We start from the raw sequence: 14,686 nt of genomic DNA, 5'->3' as shown, positions 1-14,686 counted from the left end.
TTTTATTTTTTATTTTCTTACATATATTATTTCACTATTGTAATTTATTATGTCATGTGTTTGTTTTCAGCTGAGAGTTGTTTTCAAAGTGCTATATAAATTGCTTGCTTGCTTGCATACATATATATATATATATATATATATATATATGTATGTGTGTATATATATGTATGTGTGTATATATATGTATGTGTGTATATATATGTGTGTGTGTATATATATATATGTGTGTGTATATATATGTGTGTGTGTATATATATATGTGTGTGTATATATATGTGTGTGTGTGTGTGTGTGTGTATATATGTGTGTATATGTGTGTGTGTGTATATATGTGTGTATATGTGTGTGTATATGTATATGTGTGTGTGTGTATATGTGTGTGTATATATATATATTATATATATATTAGTATTTAAATTAAGGCTCATAAAAAAATAGGGTGCATATATATATATAATTGATGTTCTTTATCAAATTTGTCTCCCCCTGGTGGACTTCTTGAGATATTATAGGAAAGTAACGACAGAAAGCTCCACCAATTAGAGGCGGGGATGCCGATCAGGTGACTAATTCTTCGCCGCCATCATTGTTAGTGGCAGTGAAGCTTGTGTGGAGGGTGACAAGAAGCACCAGCGGAGCTTCGTGGAGTTCTGGTCCGGCTGTGAGTGAGTGTTGTCTGGATATTCAGCCATGGTTCAGACGTGCTCAGCGTACGGCTGTAAGAACCGCTACCACAAAGACAAAGAGATTTCTTTCCACAAGTAAGTTAAGTGCCAATGTGTGTCTGTGTGTTTCAGCGAGCTGGGTAGCATTAGCAGTCCTGACATGGTGGTTGAGCAACGTCCACCAGCCTGCGTTCACTAATCTGCCTCATTAAAGATTAACTGCTCTTCCTCAACAGTACGAAACATGTGGAGTAGGACACGGAACATTTTACGTGTTTGCAGGTTTCATTGCTAAAATCCGGCTACATAAAAGTCAACAGATGCTATTTTTATTTGATGAAATCAAATGTTTTTATCAAGTCTAAAGTCACAAGTTTCTCTATAGTGGCTATACCGAGGCACAAAAATTTAGATATTACTAGAACTTTACGGCTATTTCGCTTTTTTGCAAGCCGAAGTTATCAGCACGGAACACATTTACTTATAAAGTCTTGCAGTTATATTCTTAAATATGTTTGACTTTCCGTAAATAAGGGGATAGTGAATTCCTCCAAATTTAACTGGAGTTTGGATTAATGTGTTTATGCTTACTGCCGGGAGTTAATGCGCATTTCTTTAGTCCCCAACTTTAGTCTCAAAACAAGTAACAGAAAGGGTTAACGCTTCAGTTTTGTTTTGTTTTTTTTGTTCTGTTTTTTACCAAAGACATAAAGTGTACTTCATAAGCAACTTAAACTAATTATTACATTAAACTGATAACAGAAAATAATTCCCAAATCATACAGAAGCGTTTTGACGTTTCTGTGTATTATTATTATCACTTGTTTGCCAGGTTTCCTCTGGCCCGTCCAGATATCTGCTGTAAATGGGTGGCTGCGATGAGGAGAAACAACTTCAAGCCAACAAAGTACAGCAACATCTGCTCCCAGCACTTCACCGAAGACTCCTTCAAGAGGGAGTGCAACAACCGTGTGCTGAAGGAGAGCGCTGTGCCGTCGCTGTTCACCTTCAACCTCAGCATCAAGGTGACCTAACTAAAGCCGGCAGGGCTTTATTTTTCCAGGAGTCTCCCAAGAGTTTCCAGTCACATTTCTTTATTTCAAGATAAGAGCACAGATCTGAGAGACAGCTCAAATTAAGCAGATAGTTTAGGTAAGCTAGATAAGTAGATCAGGTTAACTTCAGTTAGGTAGCAATTAGTTAACTCGTGTTTTTCTCTCTAGCAGTCAGAGTCCCTGGAGGATCCCTTCCCATCTGAGAACCTCTTCCCGCTTTCTCTGCCTCTGACCTCTGAACCAGCGGAGGAGGAGGAGCCTGAGAGCAACCCGCTTGACACCTGCAGCGTCGCGATGACAACGACCTCAACGACGACGGCGGTCTCCTGCGACCACAACTACACGGTAGAGGACTCGGCGCAGCAGAAGAGGCGCATCGAGCTGCTGGAGGAGCAGGTGGAACATCTGAGGAAGAAGCTGAAGACGACGCAGCAGAAGTGTCGGCGGCAGGAGAGGCAGCTCAAGAGGCTGAAGACCGCCCGGGAGGCGGCACCCAGGATGGCCCGTCAGTCGGCGCCGGAGCCGGGCTTCAGTGAGGGATATGTGATTTTGCCGAAACACATCTACCACAGTTTGAAAGGCATGGAGTGAGGCGGAGTGGAGAAGTTTCATCTGCTGCTGAACTGAAGGACACAAATATTCACACATCTTTCTGTTTTTGTCTTTGTTTTCTAGAGCTCGGGCTGCACTTAAATGACTTTTTAAAGCTTTAGGTTTTGGTTTGGTTTCAAGAGCCAACAGCTCTTCATACTTGATGCACACAGACTGATGGTTCTTGTCACTCTGAGGAAAACAAAGCACAGTTATGCCCCCCCCCCTCTCAGAAAAAAAAAAGAAAACTGTTGAACTATTCCTTTAAAGAGTGCTTTTTATGTTCTGTCACATATACGAGGTGTTACCACGTAAGCTGAGGTGAGATCGTCATCTCTGGATTTTCTGGAATTTCTCTAGGAGGATCATCCCAGTGAGGAGAGCTGGGTCTGCAGCCACAACTGAGCAGTTTTCATCTGAAGTGCCCACGGTGTCGAAGCTCAAAGGTGAGAGCCGAGGCCATTATGAACCATGATGTTCAGAGGCATCTGAGGTAGATCGTTAGGAGAATCGATCTGAGCCTTTAGGTTTTGAGTTTTGCAAATGAAAGAGGAAAAAAAGTTGGTAAACCAAATTCATCAGGAAAATAAACCCTTTTTTTGTACTCTTTGATCTGTATGATGTCATAGAGAGATGATATCCTGATATGGTCCTGTTGGGCACAGAAGCAATACCCAGCTAATCAGAAAGAAAGACGGCTCAAAGTCGGAGAGGCTAAAACGCCTCATTTCAGACAGAGGATGAACTGAAAACCCGGTATCAAAAAAAGAGATTATTTTGAACTGTGACTCATGCAAAGCTGCTCTGAGAGTTTATGAATTAAAAACACAATGCTGGAAATGTGCTGGATAGATCCCCATTAAACATTCTGCTGTTTAATATGGAAATACAATTTGACAGTATGAAATTAACTCACTTGAGCTTCTCTGCTTTTGTTTTCAGAGTTTTGTTTTTTACTTAAAGGCTGATTGAAGTACATTTGCTGCAAAAGCAGCTTTACATTTTTCAGTGTTTCTTGAGATGCAAAAACACTGCTTGTTACTGCTGATGTGCAATAAACTGAAGCCATACGAGCAGCTTCTTTGGCTCTTTGTGCTTCCTTCACTGAGGAGGTCATGTGACTGGTTTTGCATGAAATTAGCAGAAGTGAAGCTCGGCCGTTGTTGTGTCATCACCAATGAAATTAAAGTGAATAAAAGAAAAACCAGCAGAGATCGTCTTCATGTTCCCATGAAAATATCAGAAAATGAAACGGATCCAAATCTCCTCCTAGATCCAGGGACTCGGTTCATGTTTGGTGTGGAGGGATTTTCCACCTTTGTAGATGTTTGCAGTCATTCCCATGATGGAAGACTACAAGATCCAAACCCAGAATGTGGTGTTCCTGATGTTTGAAAGTCCTACTTTTTTTTTTTCCAACATGGAAGACTATCTTTACATTGTTACTGTGGGAGATTTTATTTTCTCCCCTGCCCCTGCTTAGCTCGGCGGGTCAGCCCAGCAGACAGCAGGATTGTCCCGACAGCCGTCTTAATGTCTTGCAGTACAAAAAAATCAAACATAGAAACTACAAAACAAACAAATTCAAGCATCCTTTTTAATAATTAGAAAGTGATTTTGACCCAGAATGGATCAGCCTGGTGGGTAAAATGGAAACCTTTCATATGCTCAAATTTGTTTTGAGCAGTCACCTGTTCCACACTGAGATACGAACCATCAAAGTTTAGCAAAGAGTGTTATTTTGAAGTTTTCTCCAGTGAATCAGATCTGCAAATGTGTACACTTGTAGCTGGAAGCTCACACACATGTCAAGGGTGTGAATATCATGGACTTTTAATGATTTCTTTAAATTGTTCATTTTTCAGGCTGGAATGATCATGCAGCATACATTGTTAATGATTAAAAAAAAACTTCAATAAATTGGAACCGCCAATTAAAATTTCAGCTAGATTGGATGAAATTTCTGTGTCCACTAGGTGGCAACACAAGTGTGACCTAATACTGCCACGTAGATTTCTCCAGACTGGACAATGTACAGCTGAGATACACAATATCCTGTCTTGTGGCGAATATTCGAAAGTTGGCATGCTGCCACGACCGCGCCCTTTAACATAAACTCAAAAGCGTTGCAATTTAACATCACCAAAGATCACACTCACTAAAGATCATGTTGCTCTGATGAAATCCCTGTAGAAAAATAAAACCTGACATTTTCTGTTGCCACTAGGTGGCGCTTTAACTATTGCTGACAATGGGCATACCAGGGTGAGACTCTCATCCTGCCTGTGAAGTTTGGGAGAGACTGGAAAACATGTCTTTGAGTTACATCAATTTGGTGCCTTGTGGGGAAACATTAAAATTCACTGCGGCTTTTGACAAAAACTGACAGTTTTCAAAGCACCCAAAGACCAACTCCTTAAGCCTGTCCTGGACAAATTTGAGGTTGCCTGAGTCAGCCACCTTGAAACTGTAGCCCAAAGTGAAGCCCAAAGGTTAAAACGTGACATTTCATCTGTTCCCACTAGGTGGTGCCGTCACTATTTTAAAATATTACAATTGAAATGTGTTCAGGGGCAGAGCTTTATCACATCTGAGAAGTTTGGTCCAGGTTTGGAGCTCAGGCCCTGACCTAAACTTTTAAACTCAATTATTCTTTCTGAATATTTGAGCCATTGTTTATGGACAGAGATGTTACACAATTTTTTAAAGTGTAACTTTCCAGGTTTGTGACCCCAAAGATTTATATTCATACTCAAAATTATATTGACTTAAAACTAAAACTCTTTCTGTAATTTGAGTGATGATGCATTCAAGCAAAAAATAAAATAAAATAAAGGTAACTTTTTTTGTTACAATTAAGTAATTAGCATAAAATTATTATGACTAAACTTAGACTTTCAAGACTGCTGAGTTTTAAATTCCTAAAATCATTGGTCAGTACCAATACAACATTCAACTTTTATTGTGTCCTATAATAATAATAATAATAATAATAATAATAAAAACACAACATAAAAAACTAGTATAAAACTAGTATACGTTTTTCAATGCACATATTAAACAAATATGTAAGACTGCTTTCTTCCATTTGCACAATATCTCTAAAATTAGAAATATCCTGTTTGAGAGTGATACTGAAAAACTAGTTCATGCATTTATTACTTCTAGGCTGGACTACTGTAATTCATTATTATCAGCATGTCCTAAAAACTCCCCGATTCCCATGATGCATTGAGTATTTCTTCTTCAGTCACCTTTCTCACTCACTACGTGTTAATAGACCTCTCTGCACTGAATCATATCTGTTATTAACCTCTGTCTCTCTTCCACAGCATGTCTTTATCATGTCTTCCTTCTCTCACCCCAACCGGTCGCAGCAGATGGCCCCGCCCCTCCCTGAGCCTGGTTCTGCCGGAGGTTTCTTCCTGTGAAAAGGGAGTTTTTCCTTCCCACTGTTGCCACAGTGCTTGCTCATAGGGGGTCATATGATTGTGGGGTTTTTTTTCTCTGTATGTATTATTGTGAGGTCTACCTTACAATATAAAGCTCCTTGAGGCGTCTGTCGTTGTGGTTTGGCGCTATATAAATAAAATTTAATTGAAAAAATTGAACTGGCACACACACACAGAGGGAGGTCTGGGCCTCTTTGCTTAGGCTGCTGCCCCCGCGACCCGGCCTCGGATAAAGCGGATGAAGATGGATGGATGGAAAATTGAACTGAATTTCGTTAATCAATGAAATTCCTCAATTCCTCAATCATGCAGATACTTCACAACCACAGTGTTTTTGTTATTTTTGTTTTTGTTGTTGTTTTGTTCTGTGTTTAATCCTCTCCCCTGCCTTTACCCTAATTATCTTGTATTTATTGTTACCATGAATAGAAATGATAAATAAAATTTTTAGAAAGCCCCAACAAACAATGGCATTCATGCCCACAGTGAGTTTATTTACCCATGTACTCGTCTCACACGTTAGAAAACAGATTTTAATGATTTATAGAGCATTTCCCACCATCAGAGATCCTTGATTTTTTCAAATACATCTTCCATATTCACTTGACTCCGGTTATATTTATGTCGTGTCAAATCACAATAAAAGTCACCTACATCCATTCTCACATAGAGACAAAAAGACCCACTTGCACTCACTCCTATGGCCAATTTTGAATCAACAGCTAACCTAACTCCTCCTTTAAGACCGATTATCTGTATGATCAACTCTGTCACCTATAACATCTCTAAGTTTCTGGCTTCGATCCTCAACCCGTTGGTCGGCAGCTCTGAACACCACATCCAGAACACCTTGAATTGTGTTGAGAATGTGAGATGTCATTATGGAGGCAGATAAAACCATGGTCTCATACAATGTTACCTCTCTCTTCACTTGCATCCCAGTCACAGAAGCGGTGGAGGTAGTTCGTAAGAGATTACAGGATGATGTTCGCTTTTGGAACGGTGTCTTAATTCCTCCTATTTCACATACAAGGGTCCGTACTACAGGCAGAAACATAGGCGTGCCATGGGTTCCCCAGTTTCACCCATTGTGGCCAACTTGTACTTCTTGGAAGAAGTGGAAAAGAGGGCTTTGCTATCCTACCCTGGAACACCACCAAGTCATTGGTTCAGGTATGTGGATGACACCTGGGTGAAAATCAAATCTCAGAACGTACCACAATTCACGAATCATATTAACTCGGTGGACCAACACATCAAATTCACCAGGGAGGATATGAAAAGTGGCAGGCTAGCCTAGACTGTGGGATTTCTATCAGTAATGGGGGACATCTAAAAGCTGATGTGTACCATAAACCTACACATACGGCTCAGTATTTAAGGTTTGACTCCCATCATCCACTGGAGCACAAACTGGGTGTCATCAGGATGCTATAACCCAGAGCGAACACCATCCCCACAGACACAGTGGCCAGGGAAGCAGAAGAATGGCACATCAAGAAGGCCCTGAGTAAATGTGGTTATCCCAGCTGGACATTTGTCAGCTGGGATAACCAGCTGCCTGGGAAGGCACCTAAAGAAAGCTCCAGCCGATCCAGGAGAGAAGGACAACCGCTGCCCAAGCAAAACAGTTGAGCTGCATTTTTTCTAAACACCGGGTCTCTGTGACTTTTAAACCCCAAAACACGCTGCGCCAAAAGTTGGTCCACCCCAAGAATCGGGTCCCCGACACAAACAGAGTAACACAGTGTACGCTGTGAAGTGCCAGGAGGATTGCCAGGATTTATACATCGGGGAAACCAAACAACCTCTGGCGAAGTGGATGACACAACACAGAAGAGCCACCTCATCAGGCCAGGACACTGCAGTCTATTCACACCTACAGGCCAGTGGACACTCTTTCAGTGATGAGGATGTGCACATCCTGGACAGGGGAAAGACCATCTCTTAATCGAGGAGGGGGCCTAAGAGTACATCTTTCGCCATCTTATAATGCTGTGTTTGCAGCCATTCTCCAACTCTCTCTGAATGTTACTCATGGCCATTGATCAGTGGGCTTTGATAAGTGGTTGCTGATCAATGGTTATGAGAATTTGCATATTAATGATCAAGGAACTGACCTCACAGCCCATTGGTTTCAGTCATTATGCAAATGTACTGTTTATAAGATTGGGGAAACCTGCAGTCAGCTGAGACTGAAGAAGTCACTTGGATGAGTGGTTAAATGTTTCTCCCACTGAAAACACTACGTCCAGATGAACAGAATCAACTTTTGGGGACTAGCTCCACTAACCCACCGCTACAACTCAATTACAGCTAATGTGAGGACGAGTATAATGAAGTATAAGCTAGGTAATATTTTTATTAGTATTCTTCTTCTTCTTCTTACATAAATTAAGGTAACAAAACCTTTTCCACTTTGGCCGCAGTGATACTTTTGCCCAGAAGGTGGTGGTACAGAGCTACATGTCCGAGGTCTGAGTAACTCAGTGTCCCATGTGAGGCTGCTGGTTGATGTCATGTGTTTATATTCTTTACATTGCAGCGAGGCCTAAAGGGGTGATGATGATGTGATGTGTCCAGGATTTCACTACAAGAAGCATGCAAAGTAACACGGGTGCTTCGAGGATTTTTTTCTCTATAGGGTTACAGAGAAGCCTTGAGACATCACATATTCTATCATAAATAAACACCAAAGCAATTTTACTTGTAAAAATGTGGTGTAGACAGACCTCCTGCCTCCATAAAGATGCAGAAGTAAAGATCAAATGTCTCACACATCCTTTGTTTTAAGATTGCAGAGTAATAGAGTCAGGGCATGGCTCACTGTTTTGCTTTGCAAAGTGTGAAAACTGTAAAGAAATCTGTCTCTGTGTGAAGATGGCAGTGCATGTGTGGATAGTTTATAGTTTAGTAAATAGTTGGGATACTTACTGAAATGTATCTGAAGTCTGGCAGGATTATTATTCAGTGACTTTACAGGTGGTTACCATCCTGTTTGCCCCTTGGGGGTAAATAAAGTCTCTCTGATTCTGATTCTGATATGATTCTGTTGTACCCTAAATTGGACTCAGTATGACCACTGACATAGCATGAGTTTGACCCCTGAGTTAGGGAATGGCAAGCAGTGGATCAAACCACTGAAGCATATGGAGGTGAATCTGCTTTCCAAAACTTAAAACTGTTGTTTGGCACTTATATTAGAACAAGAGCTTTCACTTGATATTATTATAATATATGACATAAAAAAGGATATATTTACTTTTTTCCACACACACACAAAAAGCTTCCAGTGGGATTCCAACCCTTCATCACTATGATAATTTCAACAGTTTTGGATTTTGGAGTGGGTAGAACGTTAGTGGTTGAATGTTCAAGCTGTGGCCAGCTCCCCAGCCAATAATTGGTGAAAAGCTCACCAATTATTGGCAGATGCAGACCACAGAAGCTATCTGCCATGACATTTCAGGCACTGAAATTATCCCAACTTCTTCTATGCTGGTTTTCAAAAGGTACCGAGACAGAACTGACAGTGTACCCGCAGCTTATCAGTAGAAAAGTGACATTTAAGGGCTGATATCTGTTGCACGGAGGTGCTGCTCTGACAGTGAGACTCCTCCATCAGGCCTCAGGAAACGCTAACAGTTTAGTTTTGCTCTGGTATCAGTTTCTCCTCACGACCTCGACCCTCCTCAGGTGAACAGCCCTCTGCAGGGCTGAATCTGATCCAGGTGGACGTGCTTGGTCTGAAGCTCCGCCCCCAGGCATAGCATCAAGGTCGCCCTGTCTGAACAGTAACGCTCCTCGGGCTGCAGCCTGACCGCTTTCATTAGATAACACCTGGATGACCTGCTGCTCCCAGCATGCTCTGCTCATGGCACTGAAAGCCGGAGGCAGGAACACAAAGACACTTTCCACTAAATTAATAATATGAACTATAGTACAGTGCATTATTCTCGTGAGCACAGGGGCACATTTAGGGCTACATTTAAGGGGTAAAGTTGAGCTCCTACACTCAGAAAAATTATGGTTCTTAAATGGTTCTTCAGATGGCTTCATGGTTCTTTAAAGAACCATCATACGTCAAAGAACCTTTTTATTTTGTGGATGGTTCTTCAGCTATTACAAATGGTTCTTTAAAGAACAAAAGGTTCTTCATCCTTAGCAATCTAAGTTTGATGGTGTAAATGGCATAAATATTTATTCACTATAATGAGGCTGTGAATTATACTGTGTGTTTTCTTTGTGTGCATGTGTGTGCGAAGGGAGAGGACGGGATACCTGGCAATTACCCTTTAAGAGAAGATGGTAGGAAACTGAATATTCAAATAAAAGCTAGAAATATTTGCTAGAAATATACTGGTGGCAGGGGTGGGGGGCCAAAGCCTAAAGACCCTAACCCCCCCCCCCCCCCCCCCCCACACACACACACACCCCTAACCCCACAAACACATTATGAATATGGTGAGTTAACAAACAGTAGACACAATACACACATTCAAATACTGTACTTTAGTTATAAATTTTGATAAAGCATTACTATAATGGATAATATATAATATGTAATATAATATATCTATATCACTAAAGCACTTCTGGATGGATGCAAACTGCATTTCGTTGCCCTGTACCTGTGCATGTGCAATGACAATAAAGTTGAATTCTATTCTATTCTATTCTATTCTATTCTATTCTATTCTATTTTCTACTCCAAGGCATTACTTTTGAGATTATTATATATTTTTGAAAATATAGCATAATGATAATACTAGTTATTGTAAACTTTACAAACCACCCAGCAGTATGTAAAGTCAAATTATGAAATACAAGTAAATAACAATTGCAGAACAGAATGTCAGTGTAATGAACACACACTTCGTTTTGACAAAGCGCACTGCTTAGGTAAATGATCTGAGTAGTTGTTCATCACTGAGCAATTTGATAATATGTGTTTCGAGCCAAATAAATGACAGGGAGAGAGACAGTGACGTCAGAACACGTCATACTATAACCTCCCGGGAGCGGACGGAGGGGGTCAGTCGTTGGGATGCGCATGCGCAGACAGAGTGCGCGAGCGGCGGGCCTTGACCTTTCGGGAAAAAAACTCACGGACGGTGACAGCGAAACGGATAACAGTCTTCAGTACCTGCTGGACTTTGAAGCTGTGGATTCTGGGACTGTTAGAAAAGGTAAAACATTTTCATTAAAACCTTATTACTGTTTTGTTTTTGTTACTCGTCATTGTAGCTTGCTGTTGATGTTGTGCTAACAGTAGCGATTAGCTAGATACGTTAGCCGTTGACGTCAGCGCAATTTAGTATCCGGTATACAGAAACTGTTTTCCTAACAAAACCACTGTTATAATTAAGTGAAGCTGCTTCCAGCTAATTTGAACCTTTGGCTTCTAAAATATGTGGTTCAATTGCGTGCTGCGTGCATAACCTAATGTCAGCTAGACCGAAATTAAAATTTAATATATTGTTAAAGTCACTAAAATGGCGCCTGAAGCCTGTTGTGGGCTCTGTGTCTGATCTAGAAACTCTGAAATCCTGTAGCTCTGAGCCGTACATTAAATACTCACATGAACCTGTACTTTGAATTCTGTATGAGCTGTATAAAATGCAGCTATGCATAAGAGTTTTGAATGAATAATTAGATTAGATAACTCTTTATTGTCTAATCGAATTATATAGAAATGAATAGAACGTGGTTCTTTAGACTGATGCCATAGAAGAACCTTTTTTGGTGCCACAAAGAACCTTTCAAACAATGGTTTCAAACATGAGAAGGTGTGTCTTTGACTGTTCCTGCATAACTTAGTTTCGGACTAGTTGACAAGTTATGCTCCGGTCATTTGATGTTTCCAAGATAGATGTTCTTTTGTAATATAGTTAATTTTTTTGTATATTTCATTTATCCACCATCATACATCATACATACAAGCTAAGAAGAGGTCGTTATACTAACAAGAGGTATCAACGCTGGGCCAAAGTTCAGCACATGGTTAAAGTTTGTAATCCAGCCAGGGTGTAAATATCACTCAGCAGCCAGAGCTGAAGCAGGTAGCATCAACACATAAATCTACTCTACCCGGCTTAAATCACAAGAGCACCTCTGACCAAAAAGCTGTAGATTTTTCTTGTTTGCACAAATTAATCCAGATTCACATTAATTGTGTTCACAGCTCCAACAAAATGAGGAAGAGGAGGGGGAGAAACACAATTAGGTTGAATTACAATTGGATGGAAGGCGAGGACAAGAAGAAGGAAGCTTACGATGAGGAGGAAGAGAAGCAGCAGGAGCATCTTTAGGGATCCCTATGATGTCATTGAGGTTTGTTTCATTAATATGGTCCTCTCACAAAGAACGATGACTTGTTTTAGTTCACCTACTTCCTGTATTAAATAGTGATATGCAAAATGTTGTGAAAAACCATGGAGCAGGTACGTATAGTGCATCTGCAGATAAATGAACATCAAATCTCTGAGACAGACTGAAATCTGTATATTTATCACCCTTATGATAAAACCCACTTCAGCCATTGGTTTATGGACTTGAAGCCTCAACATTTGCTTTATTGCTGTTGCTATGTTGGGACCATATTAGGATGAGGGATCAGAATCTGGAGTCGTGCACACTATTGTTTCATTTAGTGTGTATCCATAAGATTTGTACAGCAGATCCAAGTTGTGCCTTGAAAACAGGAAAGTCGTCTGCATAGAGGAGAACTGTAATAGCAGGCTTGTACAAAGTGAGGCTTTGTGCACTCGTTTTACTTCTGTCACCCTGTTTTCATGCAGATTTCACTTGAAATCAGGCAAGAACTGGACTTATTTTTTTATGTGTTCTTGTGAATTGATTGTGTATCGCATATGTTTGATTTGACTTTCTGCAAGACAACAGTCGTCCACTGGCCAAAAAAGTTTTCCAAATACCTCCACGTGATCAAGCCTGGATTTAGAAAAGAATAGCAAAAAAAAATCTGCACCTCCTGCTTCAGATGAAATTTGTGTTTCTGTGTTCAGAGGCAGCGGCGAGAGGGGAGATCTCGGCTCATCCAGCTGGAGAGCCTGACCAGGAGGAGTGGAACATTAACTCAGCTCTTCCAGGGCACCCTGCAGACTCGGCTACTGGCAACAGCAAGGGATGATGTGAACGCCAAACTGGAGTCCATCACAGGTCAACTGCAGGTATGCGAGTCAGACCTTCTGAGGAGGGTTTCACTTTTCTCTCTTCTTTATAATTGACTCTTTTCTCTCTCTTTCAGCTCCTTGTCTCAGAGTGGGAGGGATTTGAAGCACAAAGGGAGGAACTTGTCGTTTGGTTGGCTGATATGGATGTCCGCCTGAGAGGTTGACCAGCTGACAGGAAACACCAATGAAAAACTGAAACAACTGCAGGTGTGGGCTTGTTTTGATATGACATATATTTGATATGAAACATACGTCAGAGACATTATCCTAAACTGGACTAACCAAGGACCATGAGTACAACATGAAACGTACATTACATAGTGTAAGGCTGAAGTTCATTGATCATTTTAATCATAAACTTGTTGTTGAAATATTTTTACTGAACATGCAAACATCTGCTGATAATGTGTTGATTTATTGGTCTGTTATGAAGCTATTGCTATTTCTAATGTATTTTATCACTTTCTGATGTTTTATTAATTAAACAATACATGTATTATTTGTTGTGTTATCTGTAGATATAGTATTTATATATATTTATTTATAGTATAGCCAATATATTTAATTATTACTGTTTAAAACACTAATATATGACATGTATTAGTAGTGATGTTGTGCTGAGGGTTAAAATGCCTTTTTGTCTTTTGGTAACTACAAAATGACAATAAACCATTAATATATGTCTATGCTGTGCTCGTATTTATTTTCCCCTACTCAAATTCAATTTATGATGCATTTTATTTTGAAAGATTTAAAATGGTTTTTTAAAGAACCACTCAAAAAAGGTTCTTTAAAATGGTTCTTTTAAAGAACCATTTGAAGGAGCTTTGAAAAACCTTTAAAGGTGCCCCAAAGAACCATCAAGAAATGGTTCTTTGGGGCACCTTTAAAGGTTCTTCAATGAACCACTGAAAGAAATGGTTCTTCAAAGAACCATCGTTTGAAAGGTTCTTTGTGGCACCAAAAAAGGTTCTTCTATGGCATCAGTCTAAAGAACCACTTTTGGTTCCAGTTGGCACCTTTATTTTTCTGAGTGTAAGGTGAAAGATGAACAGCATGTGCACGTCATGTCTTCTTCTTCTTCTACCGGCTGTTTTTCTTCTGTTCAGTCTCCTCTCATGTGAATGTGCTGCTGATGAATATGTTCATCCTCTGACCCAGATACAAACTCCCCGGCTTCACTTTTCATTCTCTTCAGTCTGGACTCAGTGAATTCAGCCTGCAGCAGCGAGCCAAACGCTCGGAGTAAATGGAGGTTAGCGGGACGGTGCTGCACCACGATAATGATGTATATAAATATAAAACACTGTCATCATTTTTAAAATCTGCCCGGCAGCATGCATTCGATCTGTACCGCAGTATGATCTCACTGCCAATAATCTGCTCTTTCCTCAAAAACTCTGAAGAGACGCCTGAGGGGAAGAAGCAGAGCGGGGGAGGAAGACAAGGGGAGAGAGGGCTTTAACTGTGAGAGGAGAAGAAAGAGATCAGAGGAGGGAAAGGCTGAACCGAGAGGCTGCTGAGGAGACCGAAAAATAACTAATAAGGCACAAAAGCAGATACACAAATGAATTACTTTTAAAACGAAGCCAAAGGTAATAAATTCACAGACTACAATTACACAAGTCATGCTACAGAAGTCCTTAATTTATGCTCCAAATTACTTAATTAGTTCTTTATAAATGATTAACTTGTGTTCCAGATAAATGCTAATCAGGATCCAGAGT

General features: G+C 40.3%; 2 protein-coding genes across 7 annotated transcripts; both read left to right on the top strand.

The window, feature by feature from the left end:
- Window positions 1-487: 487 nt before the first annotated feature.
- On the top strand, window positions 488-6,228 carry thap1 (THAP domain containing, apoptosis associated protein 1). 4 transcript variants are annotated; one of them, XR_014921355.1, is made up of 5 exons: window positions 488-764; window positions 1,501-1,693; window positions 1,892-2,303; window positions 2,399-2,760; window positions 5,647-6,228. XR_014921355.1 is itself a non-coding variant. In XM_085463047.1 (4 exons), exons 1-4 carry the CDS (start codon window positions 694-696, stop codon window positions 2,434-2,436), a joined length of 714 nt encoding a protein of 237 aa, XP_085319173.1. In that variant the 5' UTR covers window positions 488-693; the 3' UTR covers window positions 2,437-3,390. The 4 variants fall into 4 exon arrangements, 3 of the variants coding, with proteins under 3 accessions (XP_085319173.1, XP_085319174.1, XP_085319175.1); XM_085463047.1 differs by lacking the exon at window positions 5,647-6,228 and having other exon boundaries at window positions 2,399-3,390; XM_085463048.1 differs by lacking the exon at window positions 5,647-6,228 and having other exon boundaries at window positions 489-764; window positions 1,895-2,303; window positions 2,399-3,390.
- A 4,590-nt stretch (window positions 6,229-10,818) lies between these two features.
- Window positions 10,819-14,382, top strand: LOC146705395 (uncharacterized). Of its 3 annotated transcripts, none has more exons than XM_085463045.1 (4): window positions 10,819-10,955; window positions 11,951-12,099; window positions 12,792-12,956; window positions 13,034-13,648. In XM_085463045.1, the coding sequence occupies exons 2-4, from the start codon at window positions 12,043-12,045 to the stop codon at window positions 13,121-13,123; spliced, it is 312 nt and encodes a 103-aa protein (XP_085319171.1). In that variant the 5' UTR covers window positions 10,819-10,955; window positions 11,951-12,042; the 3' UTR covers window positions 13,124-13,648. The 3 variants fall into 3 exon arrangements, with proteins under 3 accessions (XP_085319171.1, XP_085319172.1, XP_085319170.1); XM_085463046.1 differs by lacking the exon at window positions 10,819-10,955 and adding an exon at window positions 14,121-14,382 and having other exon boundaries at window positions 10,996-12,099; window positions 13,034-13,166; XM_085463044.1 differs by lacking the exon at window positions 10,819-10,955 and having other exon boundaries at window positions 10,997-12,099.
- Window positions 14,383-14,686: the final 304 nt, after the last annotated feature.

This window comes from Copadichromis virginalis, linkage group LG7 (genome assembly GCF_057382275.1).
Source record: "Copadichromis virginalis isolate Kocher_CV1m ecotype Utaka linkage group LG7, C_Virginalis_male_GT1.1, whole genome shotgun sequence".
In the NCBI taxonomy this organism is placed as follows: domain Eukaryota; kingdom Metazoa; phylum Chordata; class Actinopteri; order Cichliformes; family Cichlidae; genus Copadichromis; species Copadichromis virginalis.
Note: the sequence above shows the minus strand (reverse complement) of the source record. Positions and strands in the feature narration are given on the sequence as shown.

Coding starts and splice junctions, on each gene's coding strand:
- thap1 (XM_085463047.1), top strand. CDS start 694: ATGGTTCAGACGTGCTCAGCGTACGGCTGTAAGAACCGCTACCACAAA. Junction 1,694..1,891: donor CCTTCAACCTCAGCATCAAG/GTGACCTAACTA, acceptor TTTTCTCTCTAG/CAGTCAGAGTCCCTGGAGGA. Junction 2,304..2,398: donor CATCTACCACAGTTTGAAAG/GCATGGAGTGAG, acceptor TTTGTTTTCTAG/AGCTCGGGCTGCACTTAAAT.
- LOC146705395 (XM_085463046.1), top strand. CDS start 12,043: ATGAGGAGGAAGAGAAGCAGCAGGAGCATCTTTAGGGATCCCTATGAT. Junction 12,100..12,791: donor ATCCCTATGATGTCATTGAG/GTTTGTTTCATT, acceptor TTCTGTGTTCAG/AGGCAGCGGCGAGAGGGGAG. Junction 12,957..13,033: donor CCATCACAGGTCAACTGCAG/GTATGCGAGTCA, acceptor TCTCTCTTTCAG/CTCCTTGTCTCAGAGTGGGA.